Source organism: Pocillopora damicornis, chromosome 2, assembly GCF_964200805.1.
Source record: "Pocillopora damicornis chromosome 2, jaPocDami1.2, whole genome shotgun sequence".
NCBI lineage: Eukaryota > Metazoa > Cnidaria > Anthozoa > Scleractinia > Pocilloporidae > Pocillopora > Pocillopora damicornis.
In genome coordinates this window covers 12,581,809-12,602,030 of record NC_142671.1, presented here as the reverse complement: position 1 = coordinate 12,602,030, position 20,222 = coordinate 12,581,809, and the positions used below count along the sequence as shown (strand labels likewise).

The 20,222-nt window shown below is 39.9% G+C and overlaps 2 protein-coding genes across 2 annotated transcripts; both read right to left on the bottom strand.

Annotated features, from left to right (window-relative positions):
• Positions 1-209: 209 nt before the first annotated feature.
• LOC113677898 (uncharacterized) lies at positions 210-2,180 on the bottom strand. The gene is made up of 2 exons (XM_027194757.2): positions 1,979-2,180; positions 210-1,876 (listed from the first exon to the last, which is right to left on the bottom strand). Exon 2 carries the CDS (start codon positions 1,455-1,457, stop codon positions 960-962), a length of 498 nt encoding a protein of 165 aa, XP_027050558.1. The 5' UTR covers positions 1,458-1,876; positions 1,979-2,180; the 3' UTR covers positions 210-959.
• A 1,637-nt stretch (positions 2,181-3,817) lies between these two features.
• On the bottom strand, positions 3,818-17,658 carry LOC113677876 (NACHT domain- and WD repeat-containing protein 1). Its single transcript, XM_027194734.2, has 15 exons — positions 17,518-17,658; positions 15,136-15,256; positions 14,459-14,694; positions 13,896-13,981; positions 13,667-13,783; positions 13,083-13,419; positions 12,292-12,473; positions 11,589-11,897; positions 11,212-11,436; positions 10,722-10,934; positions 10,074-10,317; positions 8,837-9,856; positions 6,100-7,345; positions 5,105-5,262; positions 3,818-4,606 (listed from the first exon to the last, which is right to left on the bottom strand). Exons 2-15 carry the CDS (start codon positions 15,201-15,203, stop codon positions 4,026-4,028), a joined length of 5,022 nt encoding a protein of 1,673 aa, XP_027050535.2. The 5' UTR covers positions 15,204-15,256; positions 17,518-17,658; the 3' UTR covers positions 3,818-4,025.
• Positions 17,659-20,222: the final 2,564 nt, after the last annotated feature.

The window sequence follows — 20,222 nt, the reverse complement described above, 5'->3', positions numbered from 1 at the left end:
AAACTCACAACAGAAAAGGAATCAGTTCATTCTCTCTTAATTGAGAAATAGTACAAGTTTCAGGACACAATTGGTAGTATCTCAGGTCAACCGAGCGAAAACATTGAATGCGCTTTTTTGGGAAGTTAAAACAAAACAAGAAGGTGCTTTAACTAAAAATACTCTTTCACAAACCAAGTGGAACACTGGCTAGAACATGTTTGATATCATTGTGGTAAAAGTCAAAATTTAATTTCTCCAAGTTCTTTAACTAAAGTTTAAAACTTCAGCACATCTCTTCCCTGCTCTCCTTCAGTGCATCCCTTAAATACAGCGCGTGAATATCACTTATACAGGTGGCAATCATAGAGGAATATTAATGACTTTACAGGAAAGTGGTATCTTAAAATAGATCTTTATCGTCGCGCGCGTTAAAGGGTAATGGCGTACGATTTAAAAGATTTAAGCAACACGCGACACTCGTATCGCAAAACAACGGCGCGCGTCGAAAAGGTAAACGGGATGCGCGAAAGACTAAATTGTACATTCAATATGCCTTTTTTGCTCGCTTAGAAGTCAGCTTAAGTCGCGTAGTTTGTATACTTAATTACTAAACGCTTGAAATATGCAAGGACAAGGTGGTACAAGCAAAATTACAATGACAAGATTTTTAAAAGTCAAATCATTTTAGAAATTCGGTGTGATATTTAAAACTTAAGGGGGTCAGTCGACTTAAAGAAAAACAACAAAAGAAAAAAAAATTTCGTTCGCGTTTACCAATGACAAGGAAATAAAATAAACAGATTTCAAGGTAAATTTACTTTTTTCCAATGTTGTGTGTTTTTATCCTAACCCAATCTGGTTGACCCTTGGCAAGTTTTTCGCCGAATCGTCTCAATTCTTGTTCTACGATGAGCGTTGCTAAATGCCCTGAAATTAACCACAGTAAGCTTTGTGAATATTCATGTCACACCGCTGTTTCAGTAAAACTCGTAGGACAAAACACTAAGAAGCTTCTCTGGCGTGTCAATAAGATGAGCGGGACAGATAGGATTTTGTAATTCCAAAAACGTCGCAAACTCCGAGAACGAGTCTAAAACGTCCCACTCAACGGTTAAGTTCATATGGCAAGTCGCTATGGACTGTTGAGTCATCAAACTGCCTAATGGTGATCGGTTTGAAACGGCCTCCAGACTGTACCCACAATTGCCACTGTTTTGTAAGATTTCGCTTTTTAGTTCTGTAGGTTGCGCAATTCCATCTTGTCGAGATTTTTTAGTGTTCTCTTTTTCATGTTTTCTGCGGATCTTAACATTAACTTTTGATGTTTTATGACTGGGATTTCCTTGCGGAGATTGTTTCAACTCATGTTGCGTCTCTGGCATTGTTTGCTCCCAAGTCTGTGCCCCACTTTCTGTACAAGGTTTGGGGAAGTCAATGTGATGAAGTCTTGTAGTGTTTCCAAATCGAAGAGCCATGCGATCCAAGTTGTGCTTTAAATTTCCGGTTATCAGCAAAAAACTCAAAATGAGTACTTTGGAGAAGTGTTCTAATCTTTTTGCTTGATCTGATACGGTTATCGCACAGTTCCCTTTCGCCGCTCTTTACAAAACGTGCTTTACAAAATAAGTTCTAAAGTTAGGCCACAAAACATTCAAGGCCAAATGTTTACGACTGGGCGACAAGATCAACACTTAAAAAAGGTACGAAGTCACCAGTTCTTGAATTGCGGTCGAGTTCCCCGGGAATTTCCTCTGACGGATCGCTCAACCCAGAACTGTGGCGTAGTTCGTTGTTTCTCTTCTACAAATCCGTTCGCGTGTGTCGTATCGGGCATAGCTAGCACGTTGTTATCGTTGACTTCCATGAGAAAGAGTAACCGCGAAACATATGGTACCTGTTTGAAACACAACAAGGAAAGTCGAATCGAGTCATTAGTCAAACATCTGCTTGAAGAGACAGTGTTATTGGCTAGCGATTTCTATTGTTTGGAACTCACTTTCTTGCCGTCTTTGTCTAATGCTTGCTAACCGAGTATCAGAAATAAATTAGCTTCTTAAGGACTGTGTAAATGGCGATTTACGCAGTGTTGATCATTTCTTTTGAATGTATTGACTGCAAGCTTCGGGAGCATGAATCGTGGTACAGAGAGAAAGAGAGTCAGCTACTCTAAGACACTCAGGTTGCCCACGTTTTTGCATGCGAAATTATTAACGTCTGTTTGTTTTTCATGATTGTAACTCATTTATTATTCACACAAATTAACCATCACATGGAGAAATTTTCAATTCAGTTTAGCAGCGCTAAATGGAAGAACACTAGAGAGTGCTTGTGATTGTCAGTAACCGCACTGACAATGGCCAAACAGTTATGAAGCGGAGAGATTTAAGCATATGCTCTTCAGCGGGTGCAGAGGTAACCCCGGCCCTTTTCTTCTAGAGCTAGTGACTCATTAGTTGTGTGACAAAGTATATATTTTTTTTCTCTTGTGAATTTTCCCTGAAAAAGAATAACTGGTTATTGTGTGGATTCACCTGCTTTAAATGTTTTCTTGTTGTGACGAATTTACTGAATAAACACTCGCTAACTGTTGTTTATCATCTTACGAGACTTGCGCATAAAGAAAGATGCAAATTTTCGTTCACCTCAGCAGAGAATCTCTAATGTTAAGTTGAACAAATTCTCATCAATCGTTGAGATTTCAACAATGGATGCTAAGCTTTGTTTCTTTGTTGCTGTCACTCCCTTAGCTGAAAATTTCGAACTGTTCAATTGCACCTGGATAACAAAAGTCATGGAGATGCAAGTCGTTTTTTTTTTTTTGTGGTTAACATTGTTGGTGTTTGAAATTGTATTGACTTTAGAAAAAGACGGCAGCTCCCTTTGCTGCCTTTAGTTAAAAATAATAATAATAAAAAAAAAAAAAAACATCAAATCAAATTATCTTTGTCGACTGTCCTACGGAACCTCGCAAGTTTCATTTTATTTCAATCTGCTTCCAGCCACTTAATTGCAAAAGTTCTGTGCCTTTGTGAGTTAGATTTATAGTATTTCAATTATCTCTTTTGCTATCAAATCACATGTATATGTAAATATTTTCTCGATATCTTCCCAGACCCTCACCTTGAAAATCATCAGAATGGAAATGCTCAAAACGGAATTCATCTAAGCGCTACTTTTCGAGGTTATAAATATATTCCAACGATAAGTATTTTTATCTCATTTACGCCTCAGGGTTTAAACATAGGAAAAGTCTTTCTGTAAGATATATTTTAAAGAAGTTCTATTTTCGATAAATTCAGCCATTTTGTAAGAAAAACTCTCTAATTTATCGGGCTAATTCGTCAAACGATAATCCAAAGAGTCAGACGTAAACGTGACTTTGTATACCAAGCGATTAATCGCTGTTTTGTCTCATCCGCATTTTCATATAACTCGCTGTCTGCATGACGTGACATCATTTTAGGGCATATATAAGTCGTTCACGTTTCATACTTATCACCGCATCGTTCTTTGAAGTTAATCTTTCAACGTTTATTTACTTTTTAGAGTCGATGTATGAATTAAAATTGAAAACCTAAAATTTTGAGAAGTAGGAGATTAAAAAAACGGCTAAAATCTTCGTTCGTAATATAAACTTGACCTTTAATTTTTGTTTAAAAATATACAGTTTAGATAGATCGTGATTCTTACGATTTTTTCTTTGTAATTTATTTGTTTTTTATCTTTTTTTGGAAATCGCTTTGATTATATAGGAATAGACAACCGCTCTCTCAGCTTAATTTTCTTGATTTACTAATTCCCCACTAAATAATTCAGAGTAAATGTCTGCAGACCCTTTGAAGACCTGAGACACAAATAATTTTTATTCATGCTTTTCGTCACTTTAATGCGGAAGGGTATGGCTCACTACCTTTTCACGTCTACAAATCATCAATAAAACATCTTTGAATAATGTTTTAGAGTCTTCATATTTTTAATAAGCATGCACTTTCTATCAAATTCAAATGAATATTTTGCACAAGGCCTGACGAACAGGTGCTAAATTATGTATGAAGGACCTTCAAGTCCGCTAAATCTACAATATAATTACAAGTGAATCGGTCAAGGTCGCTGAATCGATTTACTTCTCGCTGTGTTCCTCTGACAAGAACAAAAGGAACTACTTCGGTTACTTCTAAAGCTACAAGCTGGCCATCGCCAGAAAGGTTCATTGATGATACTTTTGCATCTGGTGTGAACACTGTAAACAGAGTGAGTTTACTTTTGCACAGTCTCCAGAAACGAATCGACCGATCTTTCGAATCTAATCCTCCTGCGGTTGTCATCGCAACAGAGCCATCGTTGGTTGTGTAAATCCGATGAATAGCACCGAGGTGCGCATGCTTAAGCCTTTGAACACACGTTCCTTTTCCTACGTCATAGAGCTCCATTGTGCCATCAAACAAACCCAAAATCAAGGTTCTGGTTTCCGCGATTATGACAAATGAATGAACATGGTGTTCCGTTTTTGATTTAAACAGAAGCCTTCCTGTATGCATTTCATACACAACTGCACTGTAGAGCTGGGTAGCAAGATTGTAGACTATATCTGAAAGGAGATTCCCATCTGCAGCCAATTGCATTTCTACAAAAGAAGGAAATCATTAAAATGTTGTCCATATGAGCAGTAAAGGGCACGATATTATCAATTACTTGTTGAAATCAATAGTGTTCGCAGGGTACTGCAATTGATCATTACTCCCTCTGAACGTGCCACTACTCATATAGAGATCTAATTTAGTCGCGATGAGCTTAAAAACTTGGAATGACCAATCTTATGTGGAGTATAACATTTGGGGGAAGACACCGATGTTTTCATGTAATATGTACCCATTGAACGCAACCTTTTAGACCATTGAACTCATTGACTAATTGTGGAGATTTTCTTAGTCCTATGTACACGTACATAAACGCTTGGTTAACGCTTGCTTGAATTTAGTATTGCCTCGTTCTGATACTTATTCGCTACCCGTGTTTTTATTATCAGTCTTTTAAGGAGCGTTTAAGGACAAAACACAAATAATTGAAATCACCCAGGCCATCATTGGTTGACTATTTGACACTTGAAATCACTCAGACTCACCACTGAAATCTGCCTGTAATTCTTCCAGGGTAATTCTTTGGATACACGTCTTCTCATTCATATCCCACACAGAGTAGCTATACCACGACCTAGCCTCATCATCATTTACGACGCTGTGCCCAGAGACACAGATTTCGCCATCTTGGGAATGTACAAGTCTTAACATAAAGACAACAATAAATTTTTAAGATTCATATATTTTAATATTATATTTAAGGCTGTCATTCGGTACTAAAAAATGAAATGTCAAGAGACCGGTCGGTTCACGAGGAATCTGTTTCATATTTGTATCGGTTTACAATCAACTCGCCACCACGAAGACTCGCTAACAGCTGGGTCGCCACCATCTAGTCGCCACCATTAAACTCGCCACCAAGGTCGTTAGCTAATTTGGTCTAAATCCAAAGCTTTTGGCGACTCCTAAGTTTGAGCTTGAGTCTCGCGAGCATCGCCATAACAATGCCATGGGCAATACTGCAGAGCCATGCTGAAGGCCTAATAGTTTTCTCAAGATGGGGGAAGGCGTCAAATGCGCGCAATGATCGAAAGCCACCAATTTGATCTGATCAAAGAAGATATCAAACGGAATATCGAACGAAGTCTAACCTGTAAATATTTGGAACGTTCATCAAAAGAAATTCAACGAAAGTTACTGCAACTTTATAATCGAACGAACGAACGAATGACACGATCAAAAAGAACTGTCATCGATCGCATGCATTTTTTGCCGACAAAAAGAGTGTTTGAAAACTCAAAAGGCGATCCTGATAACTTTTAACCCCATAACACTTGGTGGCGAGGTAACATGCCTTGTTGGCGAGGTCGATAAAACGATGGTGGCGAGGTCGATGGTGACGAGATCGATTATACTTTGTGGCGAGCTCGCTGGTGACGAGTCTTCCTGGTGGTGAGGTGACTGGGTACCTTGGTAAAGGTAAAAAAATTTAACGCTGTAAAAGAGCAAGAAATAATCCTAAGTTATCGTTTCCACTGACCTTCTAATATGTTCACATTCCAGCTGATCTATTCTCTTGCCATCACTGATGTCGAACACACATAGAGACCGCTGATCGTCAGATATGGCAATCACCTGAGCCTGTTTGTAAACAAAACAGCTGTTTGGTAGTCCTCCTTGACAGGTATCCCCATCAAATTGATGGATAAATTGTCTCTCGTTCATGTCAAATAAGTACATCTTTCCAGATGACACCAGAATGACTTCACTGTCGCTAACACAAACCACTTGAGGTTGTATTCCGTTTATAAACTGGATAAAGTTTCCTTCTTGAAAGTCTATCAGACGTACTCCATTTTTCTCCCAACAGATCGCTTGGTACCCAAAGACACTGACGACTTCTACTTCGCCCTCCTCGTCATTCTCGTCTTCCGGTGATGAAACGTTCCTTTCTAAATCCCACAGTCGAACGATCTTGTCCCGAGATGCCGTAATGACGTGATTAAAATCAACAAACTCCACTGGGTGAATAGTGCTTGGGTAAGTCAACATCTGTGCGGTAATGTCGCCAGATTCCAAGTCAAACGCTTTTAATTCAGCCCGGAAAACGTTAGCATTTGGTAAAAACCTTGAGTTTCCCAATGTCAAAGCTTTTGATTTGTCGGACGATAATGCATAGCATCGTACTTTCTCTGACAGGTCTACAAGCTTACGAATTAAAACCTTCTTCGAAACATTCCAAAGTTCCAAAATGAAAAATTTGGTCTGAACGGCGGATCCCTTCCTCGAATCCGGTTCTCCTTCACACATCACTAAAAGTAACGTGTCAAAGGCTGTGACACCAATAAATTGTACCGTAAAGCCAGGACCGATCTGCATCTTCATCTCTACTTTACCGGTGTCCAAATTAGCAGCTCTGATCCAACTTCTTGAGGAAGCAACTCCGGATAATGTGCCCCTGCTCGTGTAGAGAACATTGTGATCATCAAGAGAACACAAAATAACCGGTAATGACATTGCACTTTCCTTTGGTAGCATATCGTCATAAATTTCTTTAATCTGATTGCCTGTATGCAAGTCAAATAGCTTGATGTGTTGGTTAAAAATCGTCACCAACACAACTGTATTATAGCCTTTAAAAACACAAATTGGCGCCACAACTGTAAGCTTCTCTAAGAGAAACACCCTTTGGCCGGTAGAAAGCCTCCAAGCAGATATGGAGCCGGGCTTTGAGGTCACAACTGTTGAATTATCAGGGGTTATCGTCACAAACCAGACATCATCACCTAAAAGGCCACAGGAATAAAAAGAGGAACGACTTGAATGAACTATAAAATGTGATAATGACAAGCTAGTGATCCTTGTCGAAAGGCGTTGCGGATTAGAAAAACTACAACGCTGCTGCCTTTGTATCATCATTTCTTCGAAAAACCGGAAATGTCTTTAAATTATTTAAGACCCAATCCAAAATAACTTCAGTTTCTGCAATTTTAATTTAAATTTTCGGGTAAAATATATTTCCAGTTGATGAAGAAAGGGTAAATGAATCTGGATGAAGTTCTTAAGACGAACTCTTACCCCGTCCTCAAGTATGAGTTCTAGGACCTTGGTCATTAACATAGAATCACTTTGCTGCGGTGGCAAGGAAATGCAATGGTAAATGTTTGTCTAGCCTGCAGAGCAGGCCTAATTTTGGCGAGTAAGTGCGCAGCATTTTCTTGGCGAAAATTATGGCCGCCATCTGTTATCTTAATGAGAGCGGAAGGCTGAGGAGAGAAAGAATTTTGTACCAAGGGGGTGGTCGACGGTCAGAAATAAAGAGAGGGGTAGGGGTAGGGGGATGAAGTTTACGCCTGCCCGAGGTCATTGATATTTTTGCAAAACTGCGTTCGCCCACGAATGGAGTTTCTGATTAGTGCGGTTAAACTCCAGCCGTCAATCACAAGCCAAATGTGTTATTTGGATATTTCGCTCTTGGAGGAAAAAGAGAAAGATTGCGAACTCTGTCGATGAAAAAGTTGTTAGTTTCGATTCCGTTTTTGATGAAGCACCTAATTGTGTCTTTCGGAATTTGGTATTTCTCGCGCATTAAAATCGGAACAAAAAGAAGCAATTTCTACACTGGTTTCTGGAGAGGATCTACTGGCCGTGTTGCCAGCTAGCTTTAGGGAAAGCCTATGTTTCAGGTGTTGGTTCGTATGAAAAAAATTATGACGGAGAAAATGTTGTCGTTTGTCTACTTCGAAGCATCTTATACGACCAAATGGAAGAAAAATCGTCAAACGGATAAACGGCAGCTACAATCAAGGATAGTCTTTTCGAAAATATAGATTACAGCAAATATCAGCTCATATTTGTGACTGCGGAGGAGGTTTTGTCGATGCCATTTCTTTCCCGGCTGAAACAACTGCCGCACCTGTTCAATCATCGGCTCTACGTGTGTTTGTTTTTATCTGTGACTGTGCTTCCGGTTTTTTTATTTGACTCATTTTGTTTGGTTACCTGCTACTTTCCGGAATGCAGTGACGCGCAACTCATCAGAGGGTGTTTTGCTTTTCAGCAGCCTCCTTGGGCAGGCATCTTTTCGCCTTCCCCGCCCTCCTTCCCCCCACCGCCTCTATCTTCAAACAGACATGGGGGGTTAGATAAACGATCGCGAGCTTCTTAACGCTTACTTGCTCTCATAAGACGTCTGCACCGCAGGCTAATGTTTTTCATTTGTTATTATTTGTCATATCAATCTAACTCAAGTCAAAAAGGGAATATTGAGACCTTACCTACTCCTTCCAACGTCCGAATCAATCTTCCTGACTTAATATCCCAGACCGAACAAGTTGTATCAACAGAGGCACTTGCTATAAGCTTTCCATCCGCACTTGCACTGATAGCGGATGATGGCTTTAGTTGCCCGGACATCGAATGAACTAATGGTCCACCAGGTGATGTTAAGCACACAGAAGTGGGTAAAAGACAGGGTTGCCATGGGTATCGGGCCTGGTCCAGTAAAGCTTTTACATAATTCGATTCTGATGTTTTAATGCGTCCGAGTAGCTGTGTGGCTAGCTGCGCTGGATGTTGTAGTAGAGCAAAAGTGGAAAGTTGTAAGGTTTCCTTGACAAGTTGGATGTCGTCGTCGACAATTTTCTCAAGGGCAAAATCAAAATCATCCATAAGGTCCCGGAGGGAACTTGATTCCAAACAGGTAAGAAGGAATGTGAAGTTACAAAGTACTTCTCGTTTTAATGCTTCGACGTTGTTGCACAACACCAAATGATAGGGGAGCTCGTTTATCTTGCGAAAATTGAAATTCTTTGACTTTTTGTTTCCCTCAAATGTCCACGGCTGATGAGAAACAAAACGGTCAGCTTCAAGGACTTGTCCTTTACTCGTCTGGTACGGCTTCCTTTTTCCGTTTGTCCACACACCCAAGAAATATTCACCTAAAGCCTGATGAGTAAATGTCCGTTCCTCTTCTTCAGACAAGTATCTAGCTCTTGCGGCCTCGATAAATTGTCTGTGATACCAAGTGATAACACTTGCACCGTCTGCACCTCTGTCCACAAGGTAACCTGCTAAATCACTCCGTATACGGACCCAAAGCAACGGAGGGATACGTCTGATAGGTGGTGTCCAGTACTGATAAACGTCATCCAAAACGCGATCATCACAGGATAGTAAGTCCTCTATTTCAGTTCCAGTCAATCCGCTCTTTGCAGCAGTAATGTAAGCGAGGGCTTGCCGCACCAATACTCTTCCGTGCTGAAGCTCAATCCTCTCAAACAAAGCATTTACAGCGCCTATTTCGGCCAATATAATAGAAAAATCATGACTTGCACTGAATACGTGTTAACTCACCGAAACATCATTTAAGTACATCTAGATTGTGGCCTTTAATTGATACCAATATTAGGTTTCGTCTAACAGTTAAGTTGTTATGAAGTCCATTGATACACGTGGGTTTGTCGTGTCTCTACCGAGATTGAAGTAGGTTCAGTTTTACTAACGTTTGTTTACCTCTGACTGTGTCTTGAAGTACAGTCTCGCTGGGCGAGGAGTAGGACTTCCATCTCAGGGCTTCATCAAACGCGACTCTGATAAAGATTGGGAGAGAACACTTTTGAAGAGATTCTTTAACAATGACTTCCTGGTTGGAAGAGAGAATTCTGCCACCACCATTAAGCCAATTGTTGAGAATCTGGAATGCGTCTTCTTCCGGTAGCTTTGGGACCTCTATAAAGTTCTCTTCTTTGAGTAATGACTGGAAATGAAACGAGGTAACATATATGTTATATACCAAGCGGGAGATCCTTATGGGAAACAACTGCGCTCGATGCCCGGAGTACAGCCCGTAATTAATCCGTAAGTTTTTGGCCTTCTTACCCTCAACTGACGCATTCCTTTTAAAACACCTGTATGATGTAGGTTACCGCTAGAGTACTTCTATTAATATCTTATGTGATGCAAAAGCGTGATATACAACCACTCAAGTACTGGATGAAGAACAGTATTTTGAGCGTGCTTCTCCTTGCTTTAGATATGGTAGCAATTAAGCAGAGTTTAACTTTGAAGACTTCACTTTGGGCCGAATTGATCGTAGAAACCACTGAAGTAAGAATGTTCGTGATACCTTTCATTTCACATGATCAGTTGGAAATAACAAACCTCTAAAATTGGAAAGCACTCGTATTGGCCGTCAGGTAAAGTAGACACAACGAGTTTAACGTGGTCTGGGAGAACTGTAGGTAACCAAGTCAGTTGTCTTGCGTTATCTTCTGGTCCAAACTGATCCAAAGAATCAAGGAAAACGAAAAGCGGTTCGTCCGAGTTGGCAAAGCTAAGGCAGGTTATGAAATCTTCCTGCAGCTCTTTCATGTCCTGTGAAAAAAATGGGAAAGAAATTTAATTCGATAATCCATATCGCAGTGAATCGTTATCCGTACATCCATCTTTTAACTGCAATCTTGATATCTTGGCAACCAATCTTTTGAGTCACGAGATTATATTCTCTTGTTTGAGTATAATGTTGTTTTCGCACGCTAGTCAAGACTCAGAAGAATTAACAAAAAGGTCTTGATAAGCAATATGGGGCACGATCAAATTTGAAACACGTCAATCCGAAAAAAGCGCGCCTTTCCAAATTAAATATACACACCTGTCTGATTTTAGTAGGGTCTCGGCCGTAGATAAAGCAAATTTGTTGGCAGACACTGTAAAGCAGAAGACGAACTTGAGAAGAATTTGGCGTTGTTCCAATGTATCGAATGACAATGTTCGATTGGCTGAAACAATTCCAGACTTCTTTGGCTGCCATAGAAACCACTGAGGTCTTGCCACACCCTGACCGACCGTGAATCACGAGCGGGTCACATCTATCATCCTAAAAAGTATATATTGTAAAGACCTGGTACGCAATTTGAAGAATGCTGATTGTTGAATTTCTTTGTACTTTTGTTTCCACAAAATTATTGTTGAATACAGTGAAAGGATTAGATGTAATGTAGCGCCAATGCAATTATGTAAAATGTTTACCTGGAGATAAGCTTTGCATCGATCTAGGATTTCTTTCCGTCCGTAAAACGTCTCGCACTTGGTCTGGCAAAACTTTAAATGTTGCACAACTTCCTCGTACAGCGGATCACTAACATCCTCTCTGATTCTCTTGTTTATGGAGTGAATGATCTTTTCTTTCATCAAATATTCCACTTCTCTACACAAGTTGTTTATATATTCTTCGTGCTCGGGTATCGTGGAGGGAGAAATCCCTTCAGAGTTCCAGTCAACTTCAAATCTCCTGATGTTTAAGGCAGGTACGGCCAATGTCACAACGTCCTTAAGATGCTGCAAACGAATTCAAAGGATGGCGTCGAGTCTTTTCGACAAAACAGGTCCATGATATACAAGCTATCAAACTCTTATAAAACGCAATGTGTGTAACTGCGGCCGTTTTCCTTTAAAATCAATTTTTTGAGGGATGTTACGGGACTTTTCCTTGATGCTCCCCTCTTGGGTGTCATGTTTCTCCTTCCACAATAGTTAATAGAATCTGGTATAAATTGGAATACCACGCTCCAGTATTCTCATCACCTCTTTGCTTGCATATGTTAACGTTAAAAGTAGAAGGAATAATTTCATCACTTCGGGGAAAGGGATATAAATGATCAATTTTGGGTCTTCTCTACTCTGTTGTTATTAAAAGGCTCTTAAAAGGTCAGCCGATACGCAAACTGTTTACCTGTAACATTTCCTGCGCATCAGTGTCGATCTCCTTTGTATCATACTTGATGTCAATGAAGTAATGGGCATTTTCACTCTGCAAGTTATACTCGAGGTCCTGGATATTTCTATTTATCCACAAGCAATTTTCATCCGGGTTTGGCCCGCATAGAACACCACTGCGAATCTCGCTTTCGGTCACTACAAATAAAATGGGGGCTTTAAGTAAGACACACTCCTTACCATCGAGATGTTATCCTCATTCGTGATTCCTTTGTGTATAATCCTCTTAACTGAGATGCAAATTCTTCATCTTATGGCCAATGCAAAAAGCCGTTTTAACTGTAAACAAATCCGGAGCCTTCATTCCACGTAAAGCAGTCAGGAATTTTGTGAAATGAAGGGACGTTAAAAGTAGTTAAATAGTCTTAAATGAGATCAATCTCGGAGTGGCTCGAACGAAACTATTCTTTTAAAAGGTTGCCATCGCAGAGAAAGTAATCAAAAAAGGGCCAATAACAAGCTCACTTCCGAAAAGACAGAATTTTAATTTTTTTAACATTTAATTTTTATTGATAGAGCCTCGGGTGAAACTTATTAAATTTTGCCATTTCCACATTGAAGAAACACACATTCCTCTCCTCTAGTCCCACATTTCCACCGCGTCATTATTTCTTATCTAAATTACCTAAACAAAAATCATGACTTCTGCTCCTTCAAACCCTTTTCAATTTAAAGTATTCTCTTTAAAAATGTCGAATTTGCGGATAATCTCCGTTTATCGTCCACTTGACCATAAAGGTTTCTTACCCGACATGAAATACTTGTGCAATTCGCCAATACTTGCAGCTCCATGTAACTTTTTTGCTTCTCGTCTGAGAATGTCCTGAATCTGAGAAAAAACCTGACTCCAATTCTGCAAAGCGACTTTCCTCTGATCAGCATCGTGACAGAGGCTATTAGGAATGTGATAGCTGATTGGCTGCAGAACGTACATCGGTGGTACTGCGTTCATGTCACATTTAAACCACTTTTCCAGCAGTGCTTTCTCCTCTTTGTCTTTCATTTGACTGAGGAGCTCTTCAAATTCTTTTAAAGGTATTTTGGATGGAATCGGGCGGAAACCATACTTTTGGCCTAGAAATGCCTAATGTTAAGAAAACGGGAAATTAGCAAGGAGTTTGTCAGTCAGTTCAGTACGATTTGTTGGTAAGATTCTGTTGTAAGATGTAGTCGTTAGCACATAGGCACAGACCGAGCGTTTGGTGCGTGCCATGCCAATTTCTATACAATCACGATAGAACCATTTCGCTCAGCATGGCGCCGTCTCAGTGTTCCGAAACAACACTGGAGACTTCACGTATAGGCACATAATAGATTGTAGTTATATTTACCATAAAATTAGGTCCAGTTGAAAGGTCCTGACAGGCCTTAAGTTCCTTTAAGCACAGTTCCAGTGTGGAGTGATCATTAGTGGACTCGTCACGGACACCCCAACGCATATCAACGACCTAAAAACAATAGAGGTTATTATTAGCATTTGTTGAAGACTGAGTATAGAAGCAGTAGCTGTCTCCTCCAAGATTCTAATGGCTCTTGGTCGAGCGCTTAAATTTGACAAACCTGAAACTCGTAACCCTTCTCCTGAGCAAACTCCTTTAATTTTGGATAGATTCTCTCCATCAGGGCGTTCCTTTCAGCCGCCATGTCTAATCAAAGACAGAAGCATTGGAAAAAATTGTGCTAAATATATCAGGGAAACTCTTCGTATAACCATTATAACTCGTCCTCATAAGGATATGGGAAGTTGGGAAGTTCGTATACCACAGGTCTCTCACATTATTTCCGTTAGGATAGGGTTTGAGCCTGGAACGGTTGATCTGAGCCCTAAAGCACGACTAATCTCTCTACTGCGCCAACCAATCAACATTTTTTAATGCAAATTACCATAATTTCACTAATTGGTTAAAGAAAAAATCTATACGATCCTCGTGGTTTAGTTGAAATGCTTATAACTGCTAAGAGCCAAAAAGAGGTTGTATCACACTGCAAAAAAACAGCGACAACGACAGTATCAATAGTGGTAATGATACCATTCAATTAGTTGATCACGAAAATATAATAGCAATGGCAATGGTAACGACTACGATGATGAAATATTTTACTTTAATGACAACAGTAATAACCTGTAAATGTAGAACTGGTAAAGATGCGGATAATCTTGGCCCTAGCGGTCAAACTTTGTTCCAAGTCTCCACTCATGACTCTTTTATATCGTGCCAAAAGCTCAGGAGACTGGTGCAAAGTACTCCTTGTGGCTGCTGACGAAGCCCTGGATTCTGAGGATGTAGGGTCAAATATGACAGAGCCAGGTGACAAGATCGACATTGCATTCGTTTTGCTGCCAGAATCATTTGATGCCCTGCATAATCGAATTTAATTTATGATCAAGAAAAGTTCTTAAACAGTTACTTGCTTACTGAATTTCGGACTCTGCCTACCGTCCTCCCTCTGGTTTCTTTTGCAAACGTTTTTGTGGGTTGGCACGCAACATTCTCCGGCAGCATTGCGTGACATTCCAAAAAACATTTGCTCGCTGAGGAGAATATCATTTCTCAGATCGAGTCTCCCTTCTCCTAATGCTACGGTCCTTCTTATTTGTCCATTCTGGCAGAAATACGTACATCAAAATTGCTAGTAAGGATGGAAGGTTTGGATATATGCAGAAGTGGTCCAGATCTCCTTCAGAAGCCTCTTTTATCAAGGATTCTAGAAAAATCAACCATAAAAAGGGCCTTTCCTTATCATGGATAGGCTGTTTAATTGGTGTAAATGTCTTGCTTCAGACTATGAGTTTATTTACCTTGTTGAAGAGGGAGAAGCATTTTTATGCTTGATTTGTTTCAGCGAACTTGAGCAAGCTGCACCCATGTGGAGCACTTCTTACGTTAGGCAAGAACTCCTTGACTTATCCAAAATGACCACTAGATAGGATTAGGAAGTGATGGTTTAACTTTCATGAATAATCATCATAAAGAACAACTGTATATTCATGTCTCAAAATCAAACCCCAATGACAGTCTATTTTTCCGAAAATCATTCTCTTGCCCCTACAGTTTTTTGCCAAGCTCAATTTTTTTTTGGCAAGAGAACAGTCCAAGTTATTGTTTAAAAACTAATTAAATTTCTTTTTGAGTTCGGTATCTTCAAAGCTTTGAATTGACGTGGAAATTAACCGTGGTTTGCTTCTGCACACATACTGACAGTACAATACAACACGTGAGTATGAAAGCGATCTTCGCAATAATGAACACTACTTGAGCAGTACTAGGCCTGAAAAAAATGTTCAGGCTTGTACGGGATTTGAACCCATGACCTCTACGATACCAGTGCAGCGCTCTACAAGCTGATCTAACATGCCAACCGGGAGCTGGTCATTGTGTTGGTTGCAAATAAATCCGTGAGGTGGTGAATAAACGGCTGTGAATATATGAAAGTCATATATTTGAATTGCGGATAAAGACGTGAATATGAAAGCGATCTTCGCAGTCATGAGCACTACTTGAGAAGTAGGGAAAACAAGGCCTGAAAAAAAGTTTAGGCCAGTACGGTTCAAATCCCGAACAGGCCTGAACTTTTTTATCACAGAAGTCATGGGTTCAAATCCCATACAGGCCTTATCGCTCTCATATTCACGTCTTTATCCGCAGTTCAAATATATGACTTTCATATATCGACAGCACGTTTGAATCACTAATGCATAGCCATGCATGACACACATTTGGTCCTATGCGGAATTTTCCAATGAATTATGTTTTATCATATATCTTTTCCGTAATCACTCAGTGTATTCATTGCTACTGGTTGCTGCAGTAACGATAAATTGTTCAAATTAGCGGTGAAAAGGAGGAAAGGACTGACAATGTTAGACGCCTGCTCCTTAAATATAATCGAAGTGAACTACTTGCTCAGTAGTCACATCTAAATCAACAACGGGTATATTAAAACTTGGTATTACGGTTAGATCGCTCCATGGTTAGATCGCTCCAAGTCAGATCGCTCCATACCGAAGTCAGATCGCTCCACTCGAAAGTTAGTTCGCTCCATACATAAGTTACTTCGCTCCATGAAGAAAACTAACGTGGAAGGTTGATAAAAGACAGAAGGATAAGGGAAAAGAAAAGAAAGAGTATTGTAACGCGACTAAAGACTCGCCATTTTTAACCGGAGTCGAACCCAGTCTCACTCACGGCTGGATTTGACAACGTTTAAAAATGGCGATTCTTTGAAAGCAATATTTATAAATCATATTCACTGTTGGTCATTTCTTTTTCATTGGTAATTCGCTTTGGTGGACGAATCGTCGATCACTTTATATTTCAGCAACTTGATCGCAAGCAACATCATCAACTATAAACTACAAAGATCAGAAGTAAGTTAGTTTATTAGTTTTCTACGTTCATTACACACTGAAACACTTGTTCCAACATCGGTAATTCGCTTTGGTGGCCTCAAGTTAGCGAATACGTCGATCAGCAACTCGATCGCAAGACGCAATACACATCATCAACTATAAACTATAAGTATTATTTACTTATTACTATAAGTAAGTTAGTGTATTAGGTTTCTACATGGAGCGAAGTAACTTATGTATGGAGCGAAGTAACTTATTTGATGGAGCGAACTAACTTTCGAGTGGAGCGATCTGACTTCGGTATGGAGCGATCTGACTTGGAGCGATCTAACCATGGAGCGATCTAACCGGATACCTAAAACTTGTGAGTGCGATAAAATTACTCACGTACGCATCATTACTTGCTTAACTACTCTAAAATTCAAGTTCTGAGCTCCTGGACAAACGAAAAAAACTGTTAGAATTCACTTATTTTATTTGAGTAGGAAGAGCACGATATAAGCAATGTTTTGATCGTGAACTGTGTCGATCGCCTGAAGACCCGTAACTTATCTAACTTACCAGCGGTAACTATTACGGTTTCGTACGCAATTACTAACACTGTTGAAGTGAGAGTACTCGCTGTTTGGAACTATGAATAAAAATCATTTCTAACTGTTTAACCAAACTACCTATAGAAATCCCGTTATCTCTCACATGTCCGATGCAGCGCCGCCCAATTTATTCCATTGTTCAACATATAAATCCAAAATGTAAACACCTCTGAAGCGTTCTTCTAACAATAAGTCGTGATAATGAGCAAACAATCTAGTTTTTAGATTTAAGTCTTACCAGAAGCTAATGTATCTCTTAATCTTTTCCCACATTGTTGCATTTCAACCACCCAAGCTTTCCACCGGAGTGCACTCCTCAAGCACTTACGATACACAGTGTTCGAAGCGCGAGACACGCAATTGCGATTGTGCAAATACTGGACACAAGGATTGTTGCTTAGCAATTTCAAGTGTGATGATCAATTGTCCGTGAAAGTGAATTCGCTAAAGACCTGCTGAGCATAAAAAATGTATGTGATCATAACGATCACTGGTAAGCATACCACATCAGTAACGGAGAAAATACAATTTGTTGTGTGGTCAATAATGTAAGAACTGCAGTTGAACCCCGGTAACTCGAATTGTCAAGGAAAATTGATATCGGGGTTTCGAGCTACAGGGGTTTAAACAATAAAACCAGAAACACTTGATTAAAGAAGTTTTATGCTTCTACATGTTTCAGTGTAAGATTTCTAGCAATGTAAAAGTATAAAAACGACAAAACAAAACAAAACAAAAAAAGCATGAAAACCACAAGTACTTTAAAGTAGCTGCTTTTCAGAATGTTTAGCGCTAAATCTCACTTTAACGTGTGATGTCGACAAAGGTCAATTTGTCATAATATATAAATGAGAATAAATGTGATCTTCCGGTGCAAACTGATATTATGCGGGCTCATTAATTCACGAAAGTGAAAATCGAGGGTAAAATTATTGAGACAAGTACCTGAAGGGGAGTAAAGATCGCTTCGAGTTAGCGGGGTTTTAAGTTATAGAGTTAAAATTACAGTAAATATGCGAGGCAAATCCAAGGGAAATCAGTTTTGTTTCGAGCTAGCGGGGAATTCGAGTTACCGAGGGTTCGAGTTATCGGGGTTCAACTGTAGTCCATTCGTCTCTGTTTAGCCGGTGTATGGCTTTGCGTCTGTTTTTTTCCTTCTTACGTTTTCTTCACTTATCTGTAAAGAACTTTGATTTTTAGCACAAAAACAAGCTGTCTTTGAACCAATTTCCCAGTACATAATCGCGCCCATTGAAAAACGTCGCACGGGAAAATGCAAATAAGCTAGAAAAGAGAAAGAGAGCATGCGTAACTTCACGCAGGCCTGTCAATGCGACTGTCAATCATGTAATCCCCCGTGTACGCAGTGTTCGAAAGTATTGTTTCTTGTGCAGACAACCGAAACGTAGCGCTTTTCATCGAAGAAGAATAGACGTAATTAGTGGCGTTATCTTGATTAGGTTATATTGTTTAAAAATCGGTCAGATGTAAAATTAAATTACCTTTCAAATGCCGGGTTTTCAATTTGTGTTAAGACTCTAATGCGGCAGATTTGCGAGGTTCGACCATCAACTTCGCCAAGAAAGCAAAACATCACAGAAATATTCCTTTTAGTAAAATTTCCGTACTGCCCCATACTATCGTAAAACAAATCTGTTTTCCCAATGGTAAAGTATTGTTTTTGTCACTCTATCCAAGAACTGAACGTATAATAGTTTGTGTAGTGTGATCGTCCGGGTGAGTGTAGTTCTGAAAAGAACTGTTGTTGGTGACTGACGTTTCGACTATCTGTGCGATAGTCATCTTTAGAGTCAAGTAAGGAATAGTTGTCAGTCGATGATGTTATAAAGTCTGGTCTGTTGAACGTGATTGGTCTGTTTAGCCGTGATGTGATTGGCTGGAAGACTCATGTAGAGTTTGTTAACAGTCATTGGTCGGTTTCGATCCGTCTGTTGTTTGTCGGTCTGTTTGTCGGTTTGTTCACGTCGTTAATGAGTCGTTTGTAAGGTGCTGGTAATTGTTGACATCTGTTGAGAGGCGTCTGTTCTAAGTTACTGAACCAGCTTTCCAGAGTCAGTCGTTGAAAGTAGTTTGTACTGTAGGTTAAGCATTTAGCAGAGTCCCAGTCGATTCTGTGATTAGTTTGTCGGTGATGTTCAGAAATGTGATTGTTTACATCGCCATTTCTAGTACATCGTTTGTGTTCAGTTAGTCGCGTGTTAAGGTTTCTACCAGTCTCACCAATGTAGGAGGCCTGGCAGTCGGAGCATTCGATCTTATAAATCGCTCCCTGTCTGTTGTTGGGTTCGTCTTTGTCTTTAACGTTGGTCAGCAAATGTCGTAAAGTAGTTATAGGCCTGTGAGCTACGCGAATGTTGTAAGGTTGTAGGATCCGCGCGATAGCCTCAGAAGTGCCTTTGATGTAGGGTATAGTAGCTGTAGTCGTGATAGATGTGGAGTCCCTGTTAGTTTCTGTAGTGTCGGTCACCCTGTGAGTGTTTCGTCTGATGAAGTCAGTGTTGTAGTTGTTTTTGTCAAAAACACGGTCAAGGTACTTGTTTTTGTCAGATAAACTGTCCGGTGTGTTGCAAACAAGTTGCGCTCGTCTTGTCAATGTCTTGATAGTCGTAGCTTTGTGGGAAGTCGGGTTGTAGGATGATTCGTCAAGAAGTCTGTCGGTATGCGTCGGTTTTCTGTATATTGTTGTTCGTAGTTCGTTGTTGTTTCGGCCTACCAAACAGTCGAGAAAAGGAAGCTTGCCGTCTTCTTCGATCTCCCTGGTAAACTGAATGTCGGTGTTTTGTTCGTTAAGGTGATTGTGAAAAGCGTCAATTTCGTCTTTGTGTACGGCGGTAAATGTGTCGTCTACGTAGCGTAACCAAAGCGGTATGGTTTGTCGGCAAGTTGCAAGGGCGCGTTCCTCGATGTTTTGCATCACAATTT